Source organism: Scyliorhinus canicula, chromosome 2 (genome assembly GCF_902713615.1).
Source record: "Scyliorhinus canicula chromosome 2, sScyCan1.1, whole genome shotgun sequence".
Lineage (NCBI taxonomy): Eukaryota > Metazoa > Chordata > Chondrichthyes > Carcharhiniformes > Scyliorhinidae > Scyliorhinus > Scyliorhinus canicula.
This window is the reverse complement of record NC_052147.1, coordinates 3,065,504-3,093,391: the sequence shown is the minus strand read 5'-3', so window position 1 is coordinate 3,093,391 and position 27,888 is coordinate 3,065,504. Positions and strand designations below refer to the sequence as shown.

Genomic DNA, 27,888 nt, shown 5'->3' with positions numbered 1-27,888 from the left:
GATCATCCAACTCGGTAACCCGCTCATGTGTCCCCCCCCCCCCCCCCCCCCCCCCCCCCCGCCAATATCCTTTAAACCCTTTAGTCCCTCGAGTTATATCAAAGTCCGTGAAAACATACAATGTTTTGGCCTCAAAATTACTTCAAAGTTGCTCTATAAATGCATGTTTGTGCTGTTGAGCTCTTTATGGGGACATAGGGAGCACAGTAGTTTTCAGCAGTGTTATCTAACCAGGATGTGGAGATGCCGGCGTTGGACTGGGGTGAGCACAGTAAGAAGTCCAACATGTTTGTTTCAATCACTAGCTTTTGGAGCACTGCTGCTTCCTCAGGTGAATGAAGAGGTATGTTCCAGAAACATATATATAGACAAATTCAAAGATGCCAGACAATGCTTGGAATGCGAGCATTTGCAGGTAATTAAGTCTTCACAGATTCAGAGATGGGGTAACCCCAGGTTAAAGAGATGTGAATCAATAAGTTCCACCCCACCATCAGACTCACCATGGACTATTCTCCAAAGTCAGTTGCATTCTTGGACACACTCATCTCCATCAAGGACGGCCACCTCAGCACTTTGCTTTACCGCAAGCTCATGGATAACCTAACGATGCTCCACTTCTCCAGCTTTCACCCTAAACACATTAAAGAAGCCATCCCCTATGGACAAGCCCTCCGTATACACAGGATCTGCTCAGACGAGGAGGAGCGTAACAGACATCTACAGACGCTGAAGGATGCCGTTGTACGAACGGGATATGGCGCTCGACTCATCGATCGACAGTTCCAACGCGCCACAGCAAAAAACCGCACCGACCTCCTCAGAAGACAAACATGGGACACAACTGACAGAGTACCCTTCATCGTCCAGTACTTTCCCGGAGCGGAGAAACTACGACATCTTCTTCGCAGCCTTCAATACGTCATTGATGAAGATGAACATCTTTCCAAGGTCATCCCCACACCCCCACTACTGGCCTTCAAACAACCGCGCAACCTCAAACAAACCATTGTTTGCAGCAAACTACCCAGCCTTCAGAACAGCGACCACGACACCACACAACCCTGCCATGGCAATCTCTGCAAGACGTGCCAGATCATCGACATGGATACCACCATTACATGTGAGAACCCACCAGGTACACGGTACATACTCGTGCGACTCGGCCAATGTTGTCTACCTCACACGCTGCAGGAAAGGATGTCCCGAAGCGTGGTACATTGGCGAGACCATGCAGACGCTGCGACAAAGAATGAACAGACATCGTGCGACAATCACCAGACTGGAATGTTCCCTTCCAGTCGGGGAACACTTCAGCAGTCAAGGGCATTCAGCCTCTGATCTCCGGGTAAGCGTTCTCCAAGGCGGCCTTCAGGACGCGCGACAACGCAGAATCGCCGAGCAGAAACTTATAGCCAAGTTCCGCACACACGAGTGCGGCCTCAACCGGGACCTGGGATTCATGTCGCATTACATTCACCCCCCACCATCTGGCCTGGGCTTGCGAAATCCTACCAACTGTCCTGGCTTGAGACAATTCACACCTCCTTTAACCTGGGGTTACATAGAATTTTTTTTCATAGAATTTACAGTGCAGAAGGAGGCCATTCGGCCCATCGAGTCTGCACCTGCTCTTGGAAAGAGGACCCGACCCAAGCCCACACCTCCACCCTATCCCCATAACCCAGTAACCCCACCCAACATTAAGGGCAATTTTGGACACTGAGGGCAATTTATCATGGCCAATCCACCTAACCTGCACATTTTTGGACTGTGGGAGGAAACCGGAGCACCCGGAGGAAACCCACACAGACACGGGGGGGATGTGCAGACTCCACATAGACAGTGACCCAAGCCGAAAATCGAACCTGGGACCCTGGAGCTGTGAAACAATTGTGCTGCCCACTATGCTACCGTGCTGCCCCTATGTTACCCCTATCTCTGGATCTGTAAAGACTTAATTACCTGCAAATGCTTGCATTCTAAACATTGTCTGGCATCTTTGAATTTGTCTATATATATGTTTCTGGAACATACCTCTTCATTCACCTGAGGAAGCAGCAGTGCTCCGAAAGCTCGTGTTTGAAACAAACATGTTGGACTTTAACCTGGTGTGTAAGACATCTTACTGTTATCTAACCAAGGCAGAAACAGTGTGTGAGTATGACTGGGCATTTATTCAAGGACAGGCGGGAGGGGCTGACACTGACTGGAACTCTGCCCGTGTGACTTGTAGAAATTCCAATTGGCCCGGAATTGACATCTGTTATTTAACTTTGATCAAAAGTCCCAGGTGGCTTAAAACCAAGCTGTGTGACATTAGTAATGTGTGTGTTAGCACAATCTTGTGGGACTTCTTTGTCATTGCTTGAATGGAGACACTAAAAGAAAAGTGCAAATTGAACAAAGAGCAATTTCATTTGATTCCATGAATTGTTTGTTGTTAATGTTGCAGTGATGATGTAGTTGATGTTATTAATATTGAATGAGGCTGCCGAGTGGTTCTGGTGTAGGACCAATTAGCAAACCTGGAACTGAATGTTTAAACCCCACCCAGTCAAATTGGAAAATTGAATTTGTGAATTGTGGCCATTTCTTGGCACTGAAATTGTCTTTAAAACTTCACTATTTAGGGAAGAACCTGCTATCTTTATCTGGCCTGGGCCAATGTGTGAGTTCAGGCAGCTCAACACCATCCAGGGCAAAGCAGCCCCGCTTGATTGACAACCCATCCACAAACATTCAAACCCTCCACCACCGCACAGTGGCAGCCGTGTGCACTGTCTACAGGATTCACTGCAATAACTCACCAAGGTTCCTCAGACAGCTCCTTCCAAACCCACGACCACTACTATCTAGAAGGACAAGAGCAGCAGATACCTGGGACCCCCACCACCTGGAGGTTCCCCTCCAAGTCACTCACCATCCTGACTGGGAAATATATCGCCGTTCCTTCACTGTCATTGGGACTTCCTCCCTAACAGCACAGTGGGTCTACCTACACGACATGGACTGCAGCGGTTTAAGAAGGCAACTCACCACCATCTTCTGAAGGACAATTAGGGATGGGCACAAAATGCCCACATCCCATGAATGAATAATAAAATTATTGCCATGCCAATGTGGTTGGCCCTGAACTATCAGCTATCAGTGGCCGAGCAAGCCGTATAGACAGTTCAAGAAGACTCCCCACCAGAAACTTTTCTGAATGGTCTTGGTGTTACACGCATATGTTGTTAGAAACTCACGTCGGTCAAACTTGACACCAACGTTTCAGAGAGTCTGGTTCAGCTTTAGACATTGTCAGGGAGGGAGATGGTTGTCAGTAGTTAGGGAACAGAGTTTGTGACAGGAACTGAAGTTAAGAGAACCAAAGAATCCCTACAGTGCAGGATACCATTCAGCCCATTGTGTCTGCACCAACCCTCTGAAAGAGCACCCTATCTAGGCCCACTCCCCTGCCCTATCCCCGTAAGCCCAGTTAACCTGCACCTTTTTTGACAGTAAGGGCGATTTAGCGTGGCCAAGCCATGTAACCTGCACGTCTTTGGACCATGAGAGGAAACCGGAGCACCCGGAGGAAATCCATGCAGCCACGGGGAGAACGTACAAACTCCGCACAGACAGTCACCCAAGGCTAGAATTGAACCCAGGTCCCTGGCGCTGTAGGCAGCAGTGCTAACCATTGTGCCGCCATGTCTTGCTTCTGGTGTTCCAATATTGAGTTAGAGGAAATTTCTACACTTCCAGTACTGGATATTTGATAATTGGCAGTGGAGGAGCTGAGAGAGGGAGAGTCTGACAGAGCTGGGTGTTATCCGGGTACACATAAAAACTGCATTTCAGATTAGATCACTGAGGGGCAGCATATTATTGAGAAATAGGAAGGGACCAAGGATAGAGCCTTGGGGTAAACACCAGAGGTAACGTTGCGGAGCCAGGAACAGAGGCCATTCTCTGATTAGAATTCGAGAGATGAGGAACCAGCTGAGAGTAGTCCAACCCAGCTGGGTGACAGTGGAGATGTGTTGGATGAATAAAACCAGTCAAGTGTAGTCCCCCCATTTCACATGCTTCAAATCTATTACATATCTAAATTTTTACAATTCTGATGAAAAATGCTAACTCTCTTTCTCTTTCACAGATGCTGCCAGACCTGCTGAGTAATTCCAGCATTTTCTGTTTTTATTGTTGTTTGTGGGATGTTGCTGTCCACAAATTGCCACATTCCCTACATTACAATAGTGGCAACACTTCCATAATACCTCATTGGCTGTGCAGCACTTTGCGACATCCCATGTCTGTACATTCCGCCCACTCTTTGGTTGCTACTGTGATCGCCCATGTGCTTTGGGAAGCAATATTTTCTTTTTGTATAAAGTCCCTTTAAGACCAAAGGACTATTCTGAAAGACGGTTGATTGGTTTCCTGATTATGACAACATCATTAAGTTTCAGTAAACGCCCATATGACCTTGGGTTGCCATAGGGATGAACTCCGAAACAATGCGTAAAGAGAAAGCTACATTGCAGTGGGATTAGGAGAGCTGGTTGGTTTGGTAGTTCAGGACACAGAATTTTAGGAATTTTAAGAACAGTAGGAATTTTGTCCGAACGGAACAGTTGCGTGTTGGCAGTCTTCAATTCAGGCGTTGCGGTAGTCTCTGACAAAAAAGGGTAAGGGATTGTGGATTGGACAAGACCCATTGCTGCTATGTCAGTGTTGCCAGAGCCCACCACACTGTTTAAAGGGTTCTGAAAAGCGAGCCACTGCGGATTGAGTTTGAAGACCAGCACCTTGTTGGCTGTAATCGTGTCTGGGGTAGAATGCACCAGTAGCTGCTGGTGAATGCGACTCGAGGACCAAAGTGATTTGATGGGAAGTGACCGTTCCCACGGAGGTAGAATTGGAAAGACTGAGATTACATGTGGTTCCACAATAGTGTGAGAATGCAAGTGCTTTTAACTGTATGAGGTGTATCTTTGTATCATTTATTTAAAGTGAAATTTATGTTTTTATTCAAAATATCCCTCACTTGTTTAATGTTTGGATTATGTTGATTTTAGTTGGTTTGTTGCAGTAAAAGTTTTAAAAAGTGAAATCTTGTCCAGCGGTTTTTTTTTGTTGGTGTGGTGGGGATTTCTTTCTTTTTAATAAACTCTTGATCTCCCTGATCTGTAACTACAGTCGGCTCTATTGTCCTGAAACAGCCAGGATACCTGTTGCTATACCAAGCAAACAAGAACAGTACTGAACTTGCTGTGGTTGAATACACAATTCACCGTCCCTATCTCAGTTCACACAGGGGGATTATTTAGATTCTTCTTTCAAAGAGCCTGCAGCAGTATGATGAGCCAAATGACCTCCTTCTGTCCTGTATACTATAAAGAATGTCCAATTGAATACGATACAACCAAGCTTTGGTGTCTGTAGAACTGTACCTAGAGCTGCATCAGGAGAGTGGCAGGTCAAGGGATCGAATTCCTTTTCTAACTAAAGCGTCTGTGCCCGGGATAACGGATCTGGGTTAAAGACCGTTTGGTTTATCTTGAAGGGGCGTGTTGCAGAGGCTTAACAACATCGACTGAGGAATGAGGTGTGAGATATGAGGAGCCAAAGGTGGATGGAGACTCTGGAGAGTGGAATGGAAATCATGCAGGTTTGTATCCAACATGGACTAACCAGAGGGTCCCTGGTGATCTTGGTATAGCAGCTAGTGAAAAGGAAATGAGGGGATACGGAAGTTTAATAAACAGCCATTAGTCCCATGGAAGTCCCTTCTTTTTCATTCTCTGCCTCACCTTCTCCCAACACCACTCATCCTCAGCAAAGGCTATGAGTCCCAACAACTTTCCCGGCTGTAATACAGACAATCTGTGCCCCAGAACAGCTGTACCTCTGGACAAGCTGTTCCAGTACAGCTATGGTACTAGCATCTACCCAATGAAGTAGAAAACTGCCCAGATATGTCAGTCCACAAAAAGCAAGTCTCACGGCCTCATCATCAATCTCCTCTCATCCAGCATCAAAATGGTTAGCGATGCTGTCAAGTACCACTTACTCACCATTGCTCAGCCTGGGTTCCTCCAAGACCGATTGTCTCCAGATTTCATTACATCCTTATTTCAAATATGGCATATCTGGATTCCAGAGGCAAGATGGAATGGACTTTGGTGAATTAATGTACTAACGGTATGAGCTTCACTGTGGGTTACGTTACTGGAGGGATGAGCCTCTTGGGAACTTGGGGGAGAAAGAAAGGCAGAAAATGCGAGTAATACTCAGCAATATCTGTGGAGGGAAAAATAGTTTGTTTGCTAATTCTTTCTCTCTATAGATGCGACCTGAACTGCATTTTCTATTTTCAGATTTCCAGCAACTGTAGTATTCTACTTTTTTGTGCTAATTGCATCCAGAGCAAAGACAGGAGGCAAAGATGAGTCTGGTAGAACTTGCGTGGGAGTTGGGTTTTTTGATTCCATAGGCCTCAGTGGAAACCCTGGAGAAGCAGTGTGAAGAGTCAGGTAGTCTAATCTTGGTTATAGGCAAACCCATCCCTAATTCAAAATAGAAATGGTTTGGAAATCCAGTGGTTAACAAAGAACATCTCACACTGAATTGTTAAACAGTTTGATTAATGTTTGTTTGAAGAAGTATCTGATTGGATTGACAAAGGGAATGCAGTAGACGGATTTACAGAAGGCAATAGATTTGGCTTGGTACATCTTAATACCTGGTGTAAGAGGGATTGTAATAGCTCCGATAGAAAGCTGGATAACCACAGGTAAGGGAGTTGGGGCAAGTGGGTCCAGCTTGGTTTGGGGAAGAGCTAGAAATAGAGTACTCCAAGGACTCGTGCTGACCTTACTTGTGTTCTTTATATATTTTGCGCTAATTTTAACTTCTGTACAGCAATTAAAATCATCATTTGTTGATAAGAGCTTAGGGAATGATAATTAGTATAAAACAGTTTTGAAGTACTCGCTGCCGAAGAGGAATGGGTTCAGGTACCTCCAGGTGAGGAACTTCTTGAGGAAGGAGTTGGGTTCGTTCCCGCACCTGCCACCTCCAGTGTTACAGGACAAGCTTCTGTCTGACGATGAGATGGGTGAGGGCAAGGTGTCATATATATATGGGGAGCTGAGGGAGAGGGAGGGGCTCCGGTGGAGGAAGTCTGGACGGAGGGTGCTCCGGTGGAGGAAGTCCGGAGGGAGGGTGCTCCGGTCGAGGAGGTCCGGAGGGAGGGTACTCTGGTGGAGGAGGTCCGGAGGGAGGGTACTCTGGTGGAGGAGGTCCGGAGGGAGGGTACTCTGGTGGAGGAGGTCCGGAGGGAGGGTACTCTGGTGGAGGAGGTCCGGAGGGAGGGTACTCTGGTGGAGGAGGTGTGGCACAGTGGGAGGAGGAGTTGGGAGGGGCGATGCAAGCCGGGGTGTGGAGTTTGGCGCTGCGGAGGATAAACTTGTTGTTGAGTCTCGTACAATTTAAGGTGGTGCATAGGACTCATGACGTGGTCTAGAATGAGTAATTTTTCTCCAGGGGTGGAAGATAGGTGTGGGTAGTCTTCAGGGAGTCCAGCGAACCATGTCCACATATATCATAGAATCACTCCAATGCAGAAGGAGGCCATTCGGCTAAACAAGTCTGTCAGACTCTCTGAAACATGACCCCTGTCCATCCCTGTAACCCCATCAAACCGTTAGACATTAAGGGGCAATTTATCATGGCCAGTCCATCTAACCTGCACATCTTTGGACTGTGGGAGGAAACCGGAGCACCCAGAGGAAACTCACACAGATACGGAGAGAACATACAAACACTACAGAGTGAATCCAACCCAGGTCCCTGGTGCTGTGAAGCAGTGGAACTAACCACTATGCCACATCTGCTTTGGGCATATCGAAAGTTGGAGGGGTTCTGGAATGAGTTTGCGAACGTAATGTCGAAGATCGTGGGAGAGGAGGTGGCGACGAGCCAGTGGGTGGTGATATTTGGGCTGTTGGAGAATCCGGAGTGTGGGTGGGGAGGTTGTGCTGGAGGGGCCCGGAGCTGCCAAAAGCGGAGGCATGGGAGAGCAACTCGGCAGGATTCCTCCACTGAGAAACAAAATCAAGTTTCCAATAGGAAAGGCAGTGGAGGGATTCTGCACAAAGTGGAGGCTGTTCATTGACTTCTTTAAGGCACGTCTTTGGGGTGGGGGGGGGGGGGGTGGAGGAGGCTGGGTGTAAAAGGAGGGGTTGGTACGGTGGGGATAGTGACATTTGTGCATGGTTAACTTACTGTTTGCTCGTTTCCATTCTGTATGTTTGAAAATCCTTCCAATAAAATATTTTGAAAACCAGTTTTGACAATTGGGATAAATAAGGGTGTGGCGTTCGACAACTGGAAGAGGAAGCGTGATTGTCAGGACCTGGGAAGATGTTTGCTGTCATAAAGAAATCCAAGTTAGAAAATAACAAAGAATCCATTCTCCAAATATAATAATAATAATCTTTATCATTGTCACAAGTAGGCTTACATTAACACTGCAATGCAGTTACTGTGAAAAGCCCCTAGTCGCCACATTCCGGCCCCTGTTCGGGTACACAGAGGGAGAATTCAGAATGTCCAATTCACCTAACAAGCACGTCTTTCGGGACTTGTGGGAGGAAACCGGAGCACCCGGAGGAAACCCACGCAGACACGGGGAGAACGTGCAGAGTCCGCACAGACAGTGACATAAGCCAGGAATCGAGCCTGGGGCCCTGGCGCTGTGAAGCAACAGTGCTAACCACTGCGCTACCGAAGAATTGGTAGCATAAGATGAGTGGAGATGTTAAGAGAATAATGATTTGGAATGTCTTGTTTTATGGGGTCGATGGAAAAGCAGACACCCGAAGACTGAAATAGGACTACAGAAGGATAGAGTCAGATACAGAGAACATAAAAGCAATGAAGACTATCTCGGGATGTGGAGGAAGAAAGATCATCAGGGAATATTGTCAAGCTAAAAGTGACACTGTTGGATTGGCCATATTCTAAGGAGGTGATTGAAGGAATATTAGAGGGATGCAGAATAAGAGGGCGAAAGGGAATGCTGATGTTAGACAACGTAAAATTGAAAACGGGAAGCTCCTTCGAGCAAGATTACGAGGCGTGGAGAAATGAGCAGATGACCTGTCCTTAGGCCGATTGCTACGACTACACTGGTGGGAGTGTTGTCAAACAATGAGGAGGATTTTAGGACTGGTTATTGGGATAGGCAGATTTGTAAATGCAACACAATGTGTATCAGTGTAAGGTGATGCATATTGGGGGAAAGAAACAAGAAATGGGGCTTTGAACTCAATAGGAAAACCTCTGGAGGATGTGGATTAACAAAAAGAGGTTCAAATACACAACTGAAGATGTGAGTACGGCTAGATCACTCAGTTTAAAAAAGGACAAAGAGTAAGGAAGCAATAAACTTGTACAGAACGTCGCTGGACTCCACTTAGGGCACTGTGTGCATTTTTGGGTCCTTCCATTATCATAAAATCAGCCCACTGTGCTGTGGTAGTTCCTTTGAAAGAGTTATCCAATTAGCCCCTCTCTCCTGTTTTTCTTCCCCATAGTCCTACAATTATTTTCTTCTTGAATATTCAATTCTCTTCTGTGTCCATCACCTTTTCAGAGAGGGTATTCCAGCTCACAAGGCTCAGTATGTAAAACTAAATCCTCATTTCCTCCTGGTGTTTTTACCAATTAACCTAAATCTGTGTCCTCTGGTTACTCACCCTCTGCCAGTGGAAACCATTTCTCCTTATTTACACCTTCAAAAACCCTCATCATTCTCAACACCTTTTATTAAATTGCCCTTTACCTTTTTCTGCTCTAAGGAGAACATCCCGGCTTACTTCACAGCTGCAGGTTGTGTTTGCTGCTTGCTCCTGCTGATGACTGCTGATGCTACTTCCTTCCTTTTCTGTAGCCGGAAAAAAAGGAAGATTTTTTTCTAAGATACCTGGGTCCTGGAGCACTGGGCTCAGGGGGACGTAGGAGTCCAGAAGGCAATCCGGTTTGTAGCAAGAAAACACTGTGGGGCCTGGTGTGCAACATTGTCCAAAACGGGCCACCTGATGCCACTGTTGAAGAAATGCTTTTGCAGATTGCTGCTGCTTGCGTTGCTGGTGTGGTGAGTGCTGTGTGTAACTGGCACGTCCTCGCGGGTTAAACGCGCTGGGCGTCAAGGCTGTTCAACTGCAGCTTGAGCACCAGTGGAATATATGGATGTCAGGATTTGGTTGCGGTGAGATTGGGCCGTGTGGGAGGGGCCTGCACAGCTGCGGCTCCTGGACAGAGAATGGCTCTGATACGTGGAACAAATAACACATTGATGGACAGATCATTTCTACAAAGCTCTGGACCTGATAACACATTCTCAGGCTTATCTTCCGTTCCATTTGAGGAATCTGTGAGGGGCGACAGCGTGTGTGTTTTTTGTGAAAATTAGTTGATACAGCTTTGTACAAGGCTGTGGAGGCCAAATCACTGAGTGCCTTTAAGACAGATAGATAGGTTCTTGATTAATAAGGGGCTCAGGGGTTATTGGAAGAAGGCAGGAGAATGGGGATGAGAAACATATCAGCCATGATTGAATGGCGGAGTAGACTCGATGGGCCGAATGGCCTAATTCTGTTCCTATGTCTTATGGCATTGGTGCCAATATAGTGATGTTTCCTTGTTGTTTAATGGTTAGTATGATATGTGGAATGTTACGCAGTTGATTTTCAAATCTTCGTTACTGTTGACCGTTTAATAAACAAAACATTTCCACTAATAATAATCTTTATTATTGTCACAAGTAGACTTACATTAACACTGCAATGAAGTTACTGTGAAAATCCCCTAGTTGCCACATTCCGGCGCTTGTACGGGTCACGGAGTCAGAATTCAGAATGTCCAAATTACCCAACAGCACGTCTTTCAGGACTTGAGGGGAAACCGGAGCACCCGGAGGATCCCACGCAGACACAGGGAGAACGTGCAGACTCCGCACAGACTCTGCAAGCCGGGAATCCAACCCGGGACCCTGGCGCTGTGAAGCAACAGTGCTAACTGCTGTGCTACCGTGCCACTCAAGAAAGGACCGTGAAGTCACAGAAGGTGAGGCAGTGGGATTAGCTTTGGATTCCTTTAGCCAATTGCTGCCACTGGAAGGATGGGCAAAATGCCGCCTTCTGGTAAACTGGTTTGGTAACGGGAAAGTGATGGGCTTCAAAACAAGAGTCAGAATACTGGAACGGCCCTGATGAAATTGCAACTGAATTATTCTTGAGCATGCTTTCCAGTTAGTCACATTATACAGTGCACTGAGGGTCTCAAGTGGAAGACATGTGTTATTGCAACACTTACGCACTGATCTGTAGTTGACTGGTTCAAGTGTGGAAATGTTGAGCAGACTTGGAAAAGAGAAGAGCTGGTTTCATGTCACAGATAGTAATTGTCAGAATTAATTTGCCTCCACGATTGTTCCTGCACCGTGCCTGTGAAGCAGTCTGGCATGTTTGCTGTGAGACTTCAGCTGTCCAGTGTCTCGGATAGACTCCTTTCTGCAGATAAATTGCAGTCAGCTCTGGGCACGGCCCCTCAGAAAGGAGATATTTAGGGATACAGCACAGATTCCCCAGCAGATATTGGGGCTAGAGGGGTTAAGTCGCATCAACTAGCCTGTATTCCTTAGGATTTGATGAAGTAGATCTGGAGAAACTATTTTCTCTGGGAGGGGAATCATGGCAAGGGGACATAGAGTGTGTTGAGGGACACTGTGGATGCTGGGGAGGGGGGATTATTGTTCAGTCAGTGTATTGAAGGACACTGTGGATGCTGGGGGGGGGGGATTATTGTTCAGTAAGTGTATTGAGGGACACTGTGGATGCTGGGGGTGGGGGGGTTTATTGTTCAGTAAGTGTATTGAGGGACACTGTGGATGCTGGGGGGGGGGGGGGGGGGTTATTGTTCAGTAAGTGTATTGAGGGACACCACAAAGTCAGGTTCTTGAAGTTGAGATACCGGTTAGCCGATTAACCAGCCAGGGGCTGGTTAGCACACTGGGCTAAATCGCTGGCTTTTAAAGCAGACCAAGCAGGCCAGCAGCACGGTTCAATTCCCGTACCAGCCTCCCAAACAGGTGCCGGAATGTGGCGACTAGGGGCTTTTCACAGTAACTTCAATTGAAGCCTACTCATGACAATAAGTGATTTTCATTTTTCATAAGGCTGAGGAAACAAGGTTCAGACAGGGCGCTTGAGGGATATAAGATACTAGGGGCTTTTCACAGTAACTTAATTGAAGCCTACTCGTGACAATAAGCGATTTTCATTCATTTCATTTCATCAAATTGATTTACGGAGCAGGGCGTGAGGGGCTGAATGGTTTCCTCCTGTTCCCGTGTCTCTTACAAACTGAAGAGGGCTCCATTTAAACTGACTCTCCCCAGATTCTGTGAATTTTCAAAACTCTATTTCTTTAACTGAAATGACCATTTTTTGCAGTTGTTACATCTCATGTAGGAGGGTTTGTTTGCTTACAGTACATACGTGAGCTTTGTCTTTGCTGTCTGGTTGAAGGTCACAAGTCATTGCACAGCTAGGGAACCAGAGGGATGGGTTTCAGTGAGAGAGTTACTGAAGTAGGAACAGGAGGAGGCCAATCGGCCCCTCAAGCCTGCTCCACCATTCAGGAATATAGAGGCCAATCTGATTGTAAGTTCAACTTCCCATTCCTGCCGATCCCCCATTAACCTTTCACCCTCTTGTTAATGAAGAATCTATCAAGCACTGCCTTAAAAATGTTATCAATTAGAAAATGTAGCATGGACACAGGCTATTGGCTCCAACCAGACCCTGCTGGTATTTATCTTTCACAGGAACATGATCTTAATTCTCTGACTCCATATCCATTCAACCATGAGTCTGATCCATGTTGACTGGGGCCGGGATTCTCCCCTACCCGGCGGGGTGGGGGGTCCTGGCGTGATGGAGTGGCGTGAACTGCTCCGGCGTCGAGCTGCCCCAAAGGTGCGGACGTCTCCGCACCTTTAGGGGCCAAGCCCTCACATTGAGGGGCTAGGCCCGCGCTGGAGTGGTTGGCGCTCCGCCGGCTGGCGTGGAAGGCCTTTGGTGCCACGCCGGCCGGCGGAAGTCCACGCATGCGCGGAGCGTCAGCGGCTGCTGACGTCATCCCTGCACATGCGCAGGGGAGGGGGTCACTTCCGCCTCCGCCATGGTGAAGATTATGACGATGGCGGAAGGAAAAGAATGCCCCCACGGCACAGGCCAGCCCACCGATCGGTGGGCCCCGATCGCGGGCCAGGCCACCACGGGGGCACCCCCCGGGGCCAGATCGCCCTGCGTCTCCCCCCCCCCCAGGACCCCGGAGCCCGCCCACGCTGCCTGCTCCCGCTGGTAATGTAGGTGGTTTGATCCACGCCGGTGGGAGAAGCATGACAGCGGCGGGACTTCGGCCCATCGCGGGCCGGAGAATCGCCGGGTGGGGGGCACTCCGACCACCGTGGAGCAATTCCCGCCCCAGCCGATTCTCCGGTGCCGGAGAATTCGGGACACGGCGGGATTGATGCCGGCCCCCGGCGAGACTACAATCTGATATGGTTGGGTAGCACGTAGCAGTGGTTAGCACTGTTGCTTCACAGTGCCAGAGACACAGGTTCGGTTCCCGGCTTGGGTCACTGTCTGTGTGGAGTCTGCACGTTCTCCCCGTGTCTGCGTGGGTTTCCTCCGGGTGCTCCGGTTCCCTTTGACAAGTCCCGAAAGACGTGCTGTTAGGTGAATTGGACATTCTGAATTCTCTCTCTGTGTACCCGAACAGGCGCCGGAATGTGGCGACTAGGGGCTTTTCATAGTAACTTCATTGCAGTGTTAATGTAAGCCTACTTGTGACACTAATAAAGATGATTATTATTGTACATTCCAAAGTTTCTGTTCCTGTCTTCAGTTGCTTACATTTAATCTATCAGTGACTAGTGGAAGATTTCTCGTCATCCAACAAATATCAGGGGTGCAGAGGCAGAGGACTTTGGGCTGGTTGATTGGTTGGTTCTCATGTCATACCCCCCCCCCCCCTCCCCCAGTCCTCATTCTAATTTTGTTTGCACAATCATATTTGTGTCTTTAAGAGGGCGGAGAGAGTTGATGACCAGCCACTCGAGAGCAGTAGGAACATGGCATCAACATCTAAAGTTAGTATCTGGAGAGCAGTGACAGCATAATTATTGGAGCAATGCAGGGCCAGGGTGTGTGTGTGTGTCTGTGCGTGTGTCTGTGCAAGAGCCAGTGCAGATTCCGTGTTGATGGCTTTGATTCTAACTGTTACCTCTGTCTTGTTTCTTTTCCAAGCCTGTGCTGTACACATACTTCAGGAGTTCCTGCTCATGGAGAGTACGAATTGGTGAGAAACTGACTACAAGACTGTTTGGAAATTGCAGTAGAGTGTGTGAGGGGTGGTGGTGTAAGTGTGAGGGGAGATGGTGTATGTGTGAGTGTGAGGGGTGGTGGTGTATGTGTGAGTGTGAGGGGTGATGGTGTATGTGTGAGTGTGAGGGGTGATGGTGTATGTGTGAGTGGGAGGGGTGGTGGTGTATGTGTGAGGGGTGGTGGTGTATGTGTGAGGGGTGGTGGTGTATGTGTGAGTGTGAGGGGTGGTGGTGTATGTGTGAGTGTGAGGGGTGGTGGTGTATGTGTGAGTGTGAGGGGTGGTGGTGTATGTGTGAGTGGGAGGGGTGGTGGTGTATGTGTGAGTGTGAGGGGTGATGGTGTATGTGTGAGTGTGAGGGGTGATGGTGTATGCGTGAGTGTGAGGGGTGGTGGTGGTGTATGTGTGAGGGGTGGTGGTGGTGTATGTGTGAGTGTGAGGGGTGATGGTGTATGTGTGAGTGTGAGGGGTGGTGTATGTGTGAGTGTGAGGGGTGGTGGTGTATGTGTGAGTGTGAGGGGTGGTGGTGTATGTGTGAGTGTGAGGGGTGGTGGTGTATGTGTGAGTGTGAGGGGTGGTGGTGCATGTGTGAGTGTGAGGGGTGATGGTGTATGTGTGAGTGTGAGGGGTGATGGTATATGTGTGAGTGTGAGGGGTGATGGTGTATGTGTGAGTGTGAGGGGTGATGGTGTATGTGTGAGTGTGAGGGGTGGTGTATGTGTGAGTGTGAGGGGTGGTAGTGTATGTGTGAGTGTGAGGGGTGGTGGTGTATGTGTGAGTGTGAGGGGTGGTGGTATATGTGTAAGTGTGAGGGGTGATGGTGTATGTGTGAGTGTGAGGGGTGGTGGTGTATGTGTGAGTGTGAGGGGTGGTGGTGTATGTGTGAGTGTGAGGGGTGATGGTATATGTGTGAGTGTGAGGGGTGGTTGGTATATGTGTAAGTGTGAGGGGTGATGGTGTATGTGTGAGTGTGAGGGGTGGTGGTGTATGTGTGAGTGTGAGGGGTGGTGGTGTATGTGTGAGTGTGAGGGTGGTGGTCTATGTGTGAGTGTGAGGGGTGGTGGTGTGAGTGTGAGGGGTGGTGGTGTATGTGTGAGTGTGAGGGGTGGTGGTGTGAGTGTGAGGGGTGGTGGTGTATGTGTGAGTGTGAGGGGTGGTGTATGTGTGAGGGGTGATGGTGTATGTGTGTGTGAGGGGTGGTGGTGTATGTGTGAGTGTGAGGGTGGTGGTGTATGTGTGAGGGGTGATGGTGTAAGTGTGAGTGTGAGGGGTGATGGTGTATGTGTGAGGGGTGGTGGTGTATGTGTGAGTGTGAGGGGTGGTGGTGTATGTGTGAGTGTGAGGGGTGGTGGTGTATGTGTGAGTGTGAGGGGTGGTGGTGTGAGTGTGAGGGGTGGTGGTGTATGTGTGAGTGTGAGGGGTGATGGTGTATGTGTGAGTGTGAGGGTGGTGGTGTATGTGTGAGTGTGAGGGGTGACGTGTATGTGTGAGTGTGAGGGGTGATGGTGTATGTGTGAGGGGTGGTGGTGTATGTGTGAGTGTGAGGGGTGGTGGTGTATGTGTGAGTGTGAGGGTGGTGGTGTATGTGTGAGTGTGAGGGGCGGTGGTGTATGTGTGAGTGTGAGGGGTGGTGGTGTATGTGTGAGTGTGTGGGGTGGTGGTGTATGTGTGAGTGTGAGGGGTGATGGTGTATGTGTGAGTGTGAGGGGCGGTGGTGTATGTGTGAGTGTGAGGGGCGGTGGTGTATGTGGGAATGTGAGGGGCGGTGGTGTATGTGTGAGTGTGAGGGGTGGTGGTGTATGTGTGAGAGTGTGGGGTGGTGGTGTATGTGTGAGTGTGAGGGGTGATGGTGTATGTGTGAGGGGTGGTGGTGTATGTGTGAGTGTGAGGGGTGATGGTGTATGTGTGAGTGTGAGGGTGGTGGTGTATGTGTGAGTGTGAGGGGCGGTGGTGTATGTGTGTGTGTGAGGGGTGGTGGTGTATGTGTGAGTGTGTGGGGTGGTGGTGTATGTGTGAGTGTGAGGGGTGATGGTGTATGTGTGAGGGTGAGGGGTGGTGGTGTATGTTTGAGTGTGAGGGTGGTGGTGTATGTGTGAGTGTGAGGGGTGGTGGTGTATGTGTGAGTGTGAGGGGTGGTGGTGTATGTGTGAGGGGTGGTGGTGTATGTGTGAGTGTGAGGGGTGGTGTATGTGTGAGTGTGAGGGTGATGGTGTATGTGTGAGGGGTGGTGTATGTGTGAGTGTGAGGGGTGGTGTATGTGTGAGGGTGAGGGGTGGTGGTGTATGTGTGAGTGTGAGGGGTGGTGGTGTAAGTGTGAGGGGTGGTGGTGTATGTGTGAGGGGTGGTGGTGTATGTGTGAGGGGTGGTGGTGTATGTGTGAGTGTGAGGGGTAGTGTATGTGTGAGTGTGAGGGGTGGTGGTGTATGTGTGAGTGTGAGGGTGGTGGTGTATGTGTGAGTGTGAGGGGTGATGGTGTATGTGTGAGTGTGAGGGGTGGTGGTGTATGTGTGAGTGTGAGGGGTGGTGGTGTAAGTGTGAGGGGTGGTGGTGTATGTGTAAGTGTGAGGGGTGGTGGTGTGAGGGTGGTGGTGTATGTGTGAGTGTGAGGGGTGGTGGTGTATGTGTGAGTGTGAGGGGTGGTGGTGTAAGTGTGAGGGGTGGTGGTGTATGTGTAAGTGTGAGGGGTGGTGGTGTGAGGGGTGGTGGTGTAAGTGTGAGGGGTGGTGTATGTGTGAGTGTGAGGGTGGTGGTGTATGTGTGAGTGTGAGGGGTGGTGGTGTATGTGTGAGTGTGAGGGGTGATGGTGTATGTGTGAGGGGTGATGGTGTGAGGGTGAGGGGTGGTGGTGTATGTGTGAGTGTGAGGGTGGGGTGTGTGTATGTGTGAGTGTGAGGGGTGGTGGTGTGAGTGTGAGGGGTGATGGTGTATGTGTGAGTGTGAGGGGTGGGTGGTGTATGTGTGAGGGGTGGTGGTGTTTGTTGTGGTGCGAGGGTGGGTGGTGTATGTGTGAGTTGAGGGGTGTGGTGTATGTGTGAGTGTGAGGGGTGGTGGGGTGTATGTGTGAAGTGTGAGGGGTGGTGGTGGGAGTGTGAGGGGTTGATGGTGTATGTGTGAGTGTGAGGGGTGTGGTGTATGTGTGAGTGTGAGGGTGTGGTGGTGTATGTGTGAGTGTGAGGGGTGGTGGTGTATTTGTGAGTGTGAGGGTGGTGGTGTATGTGTGAGTGTGAGGGGTGGTGGTGTATGTGTGAGTGTAGGGGTGGTGGTGTATGTGTGAGTGTGAGGGTTGGTGGTGTATGTGTGAGTGTGAGGGGTGGTGGTGTATGTGTGAGTGTGAGGGGTGGTGGTGTATGTGTGAGTGTGAGGGTGGTGGTGTATGTGTGAGTGTGAGGGTTGGTGGTGTATGTGTGAGTGTGAGGGGTGGTGGTGTATGTGTGAGTGTGAGGGGTGGTGGTGTATGTGTGAGTGTGAGGGTGGTGGTGTATGTGTGAGTGTGAGGGTTGGTGGTGTATGTGTGAGTGTGAGGGGTGGTGGTGTATGTGTGAGTGTGAGGGGTGGTGGTGTATGTGTGAGTGTGAGGGGCGGTGGTATATGTGTGAGTGTGAGGGGTGGTGGTGTGAGTGTGAGTGTGAGGGTGGTGGTGTATGTGTGAGTGTGAGGGGTGATGGTGTATGTGTGAGTGTGAGGGGTGGTGGTGTGAGTGTGAGGGGTGGTGGTGTATGTGTGAGTGTGAGGGGTGGTGGTGTATGTGTGAGTGTGAGGGGTGGTGGTGTATGTGTGAGTGTGAGGGGTGGTGGTGTATGTGTGAGTGTGAGGGGTGGTGGTGTATGTGTGAGTGTGAGGGGTGGTGGTGTATGTGTATGTGTGAGGGGTGGTGGTGTATGTGTGAGTGTGAGGGGTGGTGGTGTGTGAGTGTCAGGGGTGGTGGTGTGAGTGTGAGGGGTGGTGTGTGTGTGAGTGTGAGGGGTGGTGGTGTGAGTGTGAGGGGTGGTGGTGTGTGTGTGAGTGTGAGGGGTGGTGGTGTGAGTGTGAGGGGTGGTGGTGTATGTGTATGTGTGAGTGTGAGGGGTTGTGTGAGTGTGAGGGGTGGTGGTGTATGTGTGAGTGTGAGGGGTGGTGGTGTGTGTGTGAGTGTGAGGGGTGGTGGTGTGAGTGTGAGGGGTGGTGGTGTGTGTAAGTGTGAGGGGTGGTGGTGTGTGTGTGAGTGTCAGGGGTGGTGGTGTGAGTGTGAGGGGTGGTGGTGTGTGTGTGAGTGTGAGGGGTGGTGGTGTATGTGTATGTGTGAGTGTGAGGGGTGGTGGTGTATGGGGGGGATATGAGGGTGTGTGTGAGTGTGAGGGGTGGTGGTGTGAGTGTGAGGGGTGGTGGTGTGTGTGTGAGTGTGAGGGGTGGTGGTGTGTGAGTGTCAGGGGTGGTGGTGTGAGTGTCAGGGGTGGTGGTGTGTGTGTAAGTGTGAGGGGTGGTGGTGTGAGTGTGAGGGGTGGTGGTGGTGTGAGGGGGGATATGAGGGTGTGTGTGTATGGGGGGGGGGGGGGGGGGGTGTTCGTGTTCTGTGATGGTTGGAATTGAAGTGTAATTTCTTATTTGTTGTATTTGGAGAGTTTCTAAAATGTATTTTCCTCCTGTCTCTCCCCAAACACTCAGCTCTTGCTTTCAAAGGAATTGCATATGACCAGGTTCCTGTCAATCTGGTTAAAGGTGGAGGGCAACAGGTACATTTTCAGCCTTTTCCATGGAATCTGCCGTTTACCTGTCATGATACTGTGCCATTGGAGTTCCCACTGCCATCCACCAAGAATTCAGCTCTCAAAACATCATTTATTTGTTTCAGAAAATTCTGAATGTATTATCAGACCCAGTGGTGTTATGACAGCCATGTTATAACAGCTATGTTTTATATCTATTATAAATAATTTTAAATGTCGGTTAACTGTACAAACTTTCAGGAGTGTGTGGAACATCCACTTCTGCCCTCCCTTTTCTGAACTATCTTGTGCTGAGATTTGGTATCTGAGCAAGAGAGCCTGAGGAGAGGGAGGATGACATAGGGGATGGGGAGAGGACAGTCTGTACACCTGCAGCCAGCCCCAACTCTATCCTGCCAAATTCAGAGTGTACTGGGAGTGTTAACACTGTTAGATTATCTTTGTTAAATGGCATTTTAATCACCGTCTCCTCTCTGCAGCATGCCAATTCTTTTAAGGCCCTTAATCCCATGAAGCAGGTTCCAGCTCTCTCTATTGATGGGATTACTATCTCGCAGTCGGTAAGCTTGTTTGTTTTTTGTGTGGAAGCAGAGACAACTTCATTTTCTGTTACTGATTAATATTTTCCAGTTGTTAGCCGGGATCAGGATTCCAAGGCCTCTTCCTGGCTGTGTAAATATTCAATTTGGAATTTGGCCGGTCTTGTACTCAACAAAAATGGCTGCATCCAAGTTTAAAGCAATCATTGGCAGCACATAACTGACTCTAGATTGGGGGTCTCAATCGGCTTAGGTACAGTCAATTTCGACAAATATTAACCATTTTGCAAGATCCCACAAAATGCAGTAAATTTGATCATGTTAGAATCGTAGAATGTTACAGCACAAGAGACCATTCAACCCATGGTACCTTTTCGAAAAAAGCTTCATGGCTTTTTAAAAGGGGAATTAGGTTTAACGAATCTATTCAAATTTTTGAAGAAGTAACATGGATTTGATTGGATTTATTTTATTGTCACGTGTACCGAGGTACAGTGAAAAGTATTTTTCTGCGGGCAGCTCAACAAATCATTAAATACATGGGAAGAAAAGGGAATAAAAGAAAATATTTAATAGGGCAACACAAGATATACAACACGGGCATTGGATGAAGCGTACAGGGTGTAGTGTTAATGAGGTCAGTCCACAACAGGGTCGTTTAGGAGTCTGGTGACAGTGGGGAAGAAGCTGTTTTTGAGTCTGTTCGTGCGTGTTCTCAGACTTCTGTATCTCCTGCCCGATGGAAGAAGTTGGAAGAGTGAGTAAGCCGGGTGGGAGGGATCTTTGATTATGCTGCCCATAGAATTTCAGAAGGCATTTAATAAAGTGCCATATCAAAGGTTATTGTGGAAAAATAAAAGCTCATGGTGTAGGGACAGCATATTGACATGGATAGAAGATTGGCTAACTAACAGGAAACTAGAGAGTAGGTCATTTTCTCGTTAGCGCGAATTTACCAGTGGTGTGCCATAGGAATCAGTGCTGGGCCCTCAACTCTTTACAACTTGTCTTCTTCGGCAATCACTTGCTAACTGGTCATGGGTCTGTGGGTGTGGCTGATGAGCCTAATCCTAGAGCCGGGTGGGGTGGGATCAGTCCTTGGACTCCAGATCGCTGATATTCCATTTTCTGGTTCCTTTTCCGGGCCTTCTTTTGCTGTCAGGTGTCCTCGAAGAATTGTGTCCCATTAATCAGAAAGTTCCTCCAAGTAAATCTTTTCTGAGCAAGGATCCCCCAGACGTTGACATCTATGTTACATTTCTTGAATAAGCCTTCAGGGTGTCTTTGAAGCGCTTCCATTGTCCTCCTTCCTTGAGCTGGGCGAAGATGATTTGCTTTGACAGTCAGGACTCTGACATTCGAAGCACATGACCGGCCCAGTGGAGTTGGATTCGGATGATCATGGCCTCGATGCTGGTGCTCTTGGCTCCTTCAAGAACACTCCAAGAAGCTCGACTCCACCCAGGACAAAGCAGTCCACTTGATTTCTACCCATTCCACAAACATTCAATCCCTCCACCTCCAATGAACAGAGGCAGCCGAGTATGCCTCCTACAACAGTGATTTTCAAACTCTTTTTCTTGGGACCCACTTTTACCAGCCGGCAGACCTTCGCGACCCTCGCCGGCCGACCTTCGCGACCCTCGCTGGCCGACCTTCGCGACCCTCGCTGGCCGACCTTCGCGACCCTCGCTGGCCGACCTTCGCGACCCTCGCTGGCCGACCCTCGCCGGCCGACCTTCGCGACCCTCGCCAGCCGACCCTCGCGACCCTCGCCGGCCGACCTTCGCGACCCTCGCCGGCCGACCCTCGCCGGCCGACCTTCGCGACCCTCGCCAGCCGACCCTCGCGACCCTCGCCGGCCGACCCTCGCTGGCCGACCTTCGCGACCCTCGCTGGCCGACCCTCGCCGGCCGACCTTCGCGACCCTCGCTGGCCGACCTTCGCGACCCTCGCTGGCCGACCTTCGCGACCCTCGCTGGCCGACCCTCGCCGGCCGACCTTCGCGACCCTCGCCAGCCGACCCTCGCGACCCTCGCCGGCCGACCTTCGCGACCCGCGCCGGCCGACCCTCGCCGGCCGACCTTCGCGACCCTCGCCAGCCGACCCTCGCGACCCTCGCCGGCCGACCCTCGCGACCCTCGCCGGCCGACCTTCGCGACCCTCGCTGGCCGACCCTCGCCGGCCGACCTTCGCGACCCTCGCTGGCCGACCCTCGCCGGCCGACCTTCGCGACCCTCGCCAGCCGACCCTCGCGACCGACCTTCGCGACCCTCGCTGGCCGACCCTCGCCGGCCGACCTTCGCGACCCTCGCCAGCCGACCCTCGCGACCCTCGCCGGCCGACCCTCGCGACCCTCGCTGGCCGACCCTCGCCGGCCGACCTTCGCGACCCTCGCCAGCCGACCTTCGTGACCCTCGCTGGCCGACCTTCGCGACCCACACCGGCCGACCCTCGCCAGTCGACCTTCGCGACCCTCGCCGGCCGACCTTCGCGACCCTTGCCGGCTGACCTTTGCGACCCACAATTTTCGCTTACCTTTAACACGGCAGTGTGCCTGCTTGGTCCTCACAATCTCATTGCTTTGTCATTCAATGTTACTTTTCTGAGAAGGATTTCAGCTGACGATTTAAATTCTCGCTGCATTCTTTGAAAAAAATCAAGAGGTTTGTCCTCAAACTCGCCATTCAAATTGCCAGTACTTCCCTGAATATAACACACATAGGCTTTGCATCCTGATTGGCATTGATATAATTAACAAAGCCGGATCTCAGGAAATCATCTTTATATTGCTTCGTCCCTGATTGATTTCAGTTTCTTCTCAGTAGGCTGTTCACCAGAGGCCCTGTACCTCTGTATCTCACTCACACCAGCCCTGTACCTCAGTGTACAGCTCACACCAGCCCTACAGCTCACACCAGCCCTACAGCTCACACCAGCCCTACAGCTCACACCAGCCCTACAGCTCACACCAGCCCTACAGCTCACACCAGCCCTACAGCTCACACCAGCCCTACAGCTCACACCAGCCCTACAGCTCACACCCGCCCTACAGCTCACACCCGCCCTACAGCTCACACCAGCCCTACAGCTCACACCAGCCCTACAGCTCACACCAGCCCTACAGCTCACACCAGCCCTACAGCTCACACCAGCCCTACAGCTCACACCAGCCCTACAGCTCACACCAGCCCTACAGCTCACACCAGCCCTACAGCTCACACCCGCCCTACAGCTCACACCCGCCCTACAGCTCACACCCGCCCTACAGCTCACACCAGCCCTACAGCTCACACCAGCCCTACAGCTCACACCAGCCCTACAGCTCACACCAGCCCTGTACCTCAATGTACAGCTCACACCAGCCCTATTCAAAGCCGGGTGGATTGAAGCCTTTTACCTGCTAAATGCCACCTTGGCAATCGAGGCTCCATTAGCTCTCCAACTGGGCACAATATGGTGGAGGGAGTTAGATGGTCAAAGCAGCTACGATGGAGGCAGAGGCACTGAGTCCAGTATCTGAGTCCCCATCCCATAACCGTCCTCCCCTGGGGGTGTCACTACGCCACCCAAACCACCCCCAGCTTGTGTCTAATCCAGCCTCCTAACCACACCCCCCAGCGTGTGACTACACCAGCCGCTTCACCCCCTCCCCCTGCGTGTGACTACGCCAGCTGCTTCACCCCCTCTCCCCCCAGTGTGTGACTACGCCAGCCGCTTCACCCCCACCCCCCAGCGTGTGACCACGCCAGCCGCTTCACCCCCTCCCCCCCGGCATGTGACTACGCCAGCCGCTTCACCCCCTCCCCCCAGCGTGTGTCTACGCCAGCCGCTTCACCCCCTCCCCCAAGTGTGTGACTACACCAGCCGCTTCACCCCCTCCCCCCGGCGTGTGACTACGCCAGCTGCTTCACCCCCTCCCCCCGGCGTGTGACTACGCCAGCCGCTTCACCCCCCCTCCCCCCAGTGTGTGATTACGCCAGCCGCTTCACCCCCTCCCCCCGGCATGTGACTACACCAGCCGCTTCACCCCTCCCCCCGGCGTGTGACTACGCCAGCTGCTTCACCCCCTCCCCCCGGCGTGTGACTACGCCAGCTCCTTCACCCCTCCCCCCGGCGTGTGACTACGCCAGCTGCTTCACCCCCCTCCCCCCGGCGTGTGACTACGCCAGCCGCTTCACCCTGTCACCCCGGCGTGTGACTACGCCAGCCGCTTCACCCCTCCCCCGGCGTGTGAGTACGCCAGCTCTTTCACCCCCACCCCCCAGTGCGTGACTACGCCAGCCGCTTCACCCCCTCCCCCAGCGTGTGACTACGCCAGCCACTTCACCCTGTCCCCCCAGCGTGTGACTACGCTAGCCGCTTCACCCCCACCCCCCCAGCGTGTGACTACGCCAGCCGCTTCACCCCCTCCCCCCGGCGTGTGACGCCAGCCGCTTCACCCCCTCCCCCCAGCGTGTGACTACGCCAGCTGCTTCACCCCCTCCCCGGCGTGTGACTACGCCAGACGCCTCACCCCCTCCCCCCAGTGTTTGACTACGCCAGACGCTTCACCCCTCCCCCCAGTGTGTGACTACGCCAGCCGCTTCACCCCCCCCGCTAGTGACTATGCCAGCTGCTTCACCCCCTCCCCCCAGTGTTTGACTACGCCAGCCGCTTCACCCCCCTCCCCCCAGTGTGTGACTACGCCAGCCGCTTCACCCCCCTCCCCCCAGTGTGTGACTACGCCAGACACTTCACCCCCCTCCCCCCAGCGTGTGACTATTGCAGCTGCTTCACCCCCTCCCCTGGCTGTGTGTCTACGCCAGCCGCTTCACCCCCCCCCCCCCCCCAGTGTGTGACTACACCAGCCGCTTCACCCGCTCCCCTGGCTGTGTGACTACGCCAGCCGCTTCACCCCCTCCTCCCGGCGTGTGACTACGCCAGCTGCTTCACCCCCTCCCCCCGGCATGTGACTACGCCAGCTGCTTCACCCCCTCCCCCCGGCGTGTGACTACGCCAGCTGCTTCACCCCCCTCCCCCCGGCCTGTGACTACGCCAGCTGCTTCACCCCCTCCCCCCGGCATGTGACTACGCCAGCTGCTTCACCCCCTCCCCCCGGCGTGTGACTACGCCAGCTGCTTCACCCCCTCCCCCCGGCGTGTGACTACGCCAGCTGCTTCACCCCCTCCCCCCGGCGTGTGACTACGCCAGCCGCTTCACCCCCTCCCCCCGGCGTGTGACTACGCCAGCTGCTTCACCCCCTCCACCCGGCGTGTGACCACGCCAGCTCCTTCACCCTCCCCCCGGCGTGTGACTACGCCAGCCGCTTCACCCCCTCCCCTGGCCCTGTGACTATTGCAGCTGCTTCACCCCCTCACCCCGGCATGTGACTATGCCAGCCGCTTCACCCCCTCCCCCAGCGTGTGACTACGCCAGCCGCTTCACCCTGTCCCCCCGCATGTGACTACGCCAGCTGCTTCACCCCCTCCCCCCGGCGTGTGACTACGCCAGCTGCTTCACCCCCTCCTCTGGCCATGTGACTACGCCAGCTGCTTCACCCCCTCCCCTGGCTGTGTGACTACGCCAGCCGCTTCACCCCCCCTCCCCCCAGTGTGTGACTACGCCAGCCGCTTCACCCCCTCCCCCCGGCGTGTGACTACGCCAGCTGCTTCACCCCCTCCCCTGGCCGTATGACTACGCCAGCCGCTTCACCCCCTCCCCTGGCCCTGTGACTACGCCAGCTGCTTCACCCCCCCCCCCCCCCAGTGTGTGACTACGCCAGACGCTTCACCCCCTCCCCTGGCCCTGTGACTATTGCAGCTGCTTCACCCCCCCTCCCCCCAGTGTGTGACTACGCCAGCCGCTTCACCCCCTCCCCTGGCCATGTGACTATTGCAGCTGCTTCAGTCTATGCAGGGAGTCACCACAGTTCCTGAGCAAGGTGCAGAGCTATCTGCCGTACTCCATGGACTAGGCCGGCACCAACTTGCTGTTGGCTCACGTGAGCTTCTGCAGAACGGCCCCCTTGGATGGTGCGAGTGCGGCGGAAATATCCGGAGAGAGCGGAAGGGGAGCGGCTCCTCATGACCACTGAAAACATGCTGTCGCTCCCTCGCTTGAGACAGGGCCTCTTGTGGGCTCAAAGCTGGGTCACGTCAGAATCCAGCTCCTGGCAGACGACACAGTAGTTTTTCTGTTTCTTGTCTTGAAGCAGGACTGTTCCAGATTGCTGACAACGTCTGCCAGCTTCCTGTATCTTTGACAAAGAGTCATCGGACTCGAAACGTTAGGTCTTTTCTCTCCCTACAGATGCTGCCAGACCTGCTGAGATTTTCCAGCATTTTCTCTTTCGTTCCTGTATCATTCAGCAGGTGATCCTGGCCTGGTGCTCACGGTGGGCCTCCATCACCTTCATCTCCGCCTCAGACATGGTGGTCTTGGTAGTGGGGGTGGGAAGGTTCATTTAAATTCATTCCCACTATCCTGAGCCATGCTGCAGCCGGGAGTCACGGCCGGCATTCTTAAAAGCCAGTCGTGGCCGTTGGGCACTTGTCTCGCGATCGGGATTGCCGTGACCGATTGGTCCGTCATCCTCCTGACACCCCCTCACGAGTTGTGACTCGCAGTTTGAAAAACCCTGATCTACAAGATGCACTGCAGTAACTCACCAAGGCTCCTTCGGCAGCACCTTCCAAACCCACAACCTCGACCATCTAGAAGGACAAGAGCAGCAGATACCTGGGAACCCCACCACCTGGAGGTTCCCCTCCAAGTCACTCCCCACCCTGACTGGGAAATATATCGCCGTTCCTCCACTGTCACTGGGGCAACATCCTGGAACTCCCTCCCTAACAGCACAGTGGGTGTACCTACACCATGTGGACTGCAGCGGTTCAAAAAGGAAGCTCATATGGGCGTAATATGGCGCAGTGGTTAGCACTGGGACTGCGGCGCTGAGGACCCGGGTTCGAATCCGGTCCTGGGTCACTATCTGTGTGGAGTTTGCACATTCTCCCCGTGTTTGCGTGGGTTCCACCCCCACAATGTGCAGGTTAGGCAGATTGGCTACGCTAAATTGACCCTTAATTAGAAAAAATAATAATTGGGTTGTCTAAATTTTTTTTAAAAAGCCAGCTCACCATCACCTTCTGAAGGGCAAATAGGGATGGGCAGTAAATGCTGATCTAACCAGCAACTCCCACATCCTGGAAATTAAATTGAATAGCAGTGTTTAAGCTGTTCTTTCCGGTTGTAAAATTAAAGAGTTTAATATTGTATTCATAACAAAAAACAATGTTAAATACCAAATCCCTGTTTCTTGGTGCAATCAGTCCTGGAACAAAGAATTCTTTCCGCACAGTCTTATAAAAAAAACTAAAATACTGGGGTTCAGTCCAGTTTCCGAGCCCCTATTGGGTCTGCTCTGGGATTCTAATATTCCCAAGTATCTTTATTTATATAATTGGGGAAGGTTTATCAGTTTGTAGTTGTTTTCATTACTGTTATTTGGTTTGAGCAGTAACTTTCTCTCCTGGTGCTAGCTGGCGATAATCCAGTATCTGGATGAGACCAGACCCGGACCACGACTGCTCCCTGAGGATAGCAAGAAACGTGCCCAAGTCCGGATGATTTCCGATCACATCACATCCGGCATTCAGCCTCTGCAGGTATGACCTTTGGTTGCAGAATCCAATTTTTTGGGTCTCATGTTGAATTAGGGCTTCCCCTTGACCAGTCACTCGTTCCCGTTTCTGGTGAATGCCTCGTGCTCTCTATCGTATGCAGGACGGCAGGTTCATCTGTGCGATTTGTCATGTGAGCGGGCGTTTTCAGAACCCCAAAATGTATCATGGAGTTCAACCAACCTCTCCCTTTAATGTATTGTTGCTTTTGAAGCACACGGCTTGTCCCCCAGGTGTGGTATTACAATTATGGACACGTGGGTTTTTAAACACAAAACAATGTTTATTCCATGAATTCAACTTAACCTTTTTAAATAAACATTGGATCCCTTAACACCCCTTACTTCAAAGATAACCCCGAAAATAATACAACATTAAATAATCCCTCAAAATGTTCCTTCAAACCTCCAAAAGACTTAACACCTTTAAACAGAAACACATCAGGGTAAAGCCATTACTATTATGAGTTTAAATCACCCAAATGATTCAGAGATAGTCTTTCCTGGCAGAGATCACAGCAGATCCAGCTCACTGCAA

At 51.5% G+C, this 27,888-nt stretch overlaps 1 protein-coding gene across 3 annotated transcripts in view; it reads left to right on the top strand.

Annotated features, from left to right (window-relative positions):
• Nucleotides 1-27,357, top strand: part of gstz1 (glutathione S-transferase zeta 1) — a 39,428-nt gene extending 12,071 nt beyond the window's left edge. The window contains exons 1-5 of one of the 3 annotated variants that reach the window (XM_038821948.1): nucleotides 5,595-5,659; nucleotides 14,370-14,421; nucleotides 19,087-19,154; nucleotides 19,628-19,708; nucleotides 27,211-27,357. In XM_038821948.1, coding sequence (XP_038677876.1) covers nucleotides 5,606-5,659; nucleotides 14,370-14,421; nucleotides 19,087-19,154; nucleotides 19,628-19,708; nucleotides 27,211-27,342 — 387 coding nt within the window. In that variant the 5' untranslated portion in view covers nucleotides 5,595-5,605 and the 3' untranslated portion in view covers nucleotides 27,343-27,357. Of the gene's footprint in view, nucleotides 1-5,594; nucleotides 5,660-14,118; nucleotides 14,213-14,369; nucleotides 14,422-19,086; nucleotides 19,155-19,627; nucleotides 19,709-27,210 lie in introns of those variants that run through there. The other 2 variants (XM_038821957.1, XM_038821967.1) reach the window with 2 other exon arrangements.
• Nucleotides 27,358-27,888: the final 531 nt, after the last annotated feature.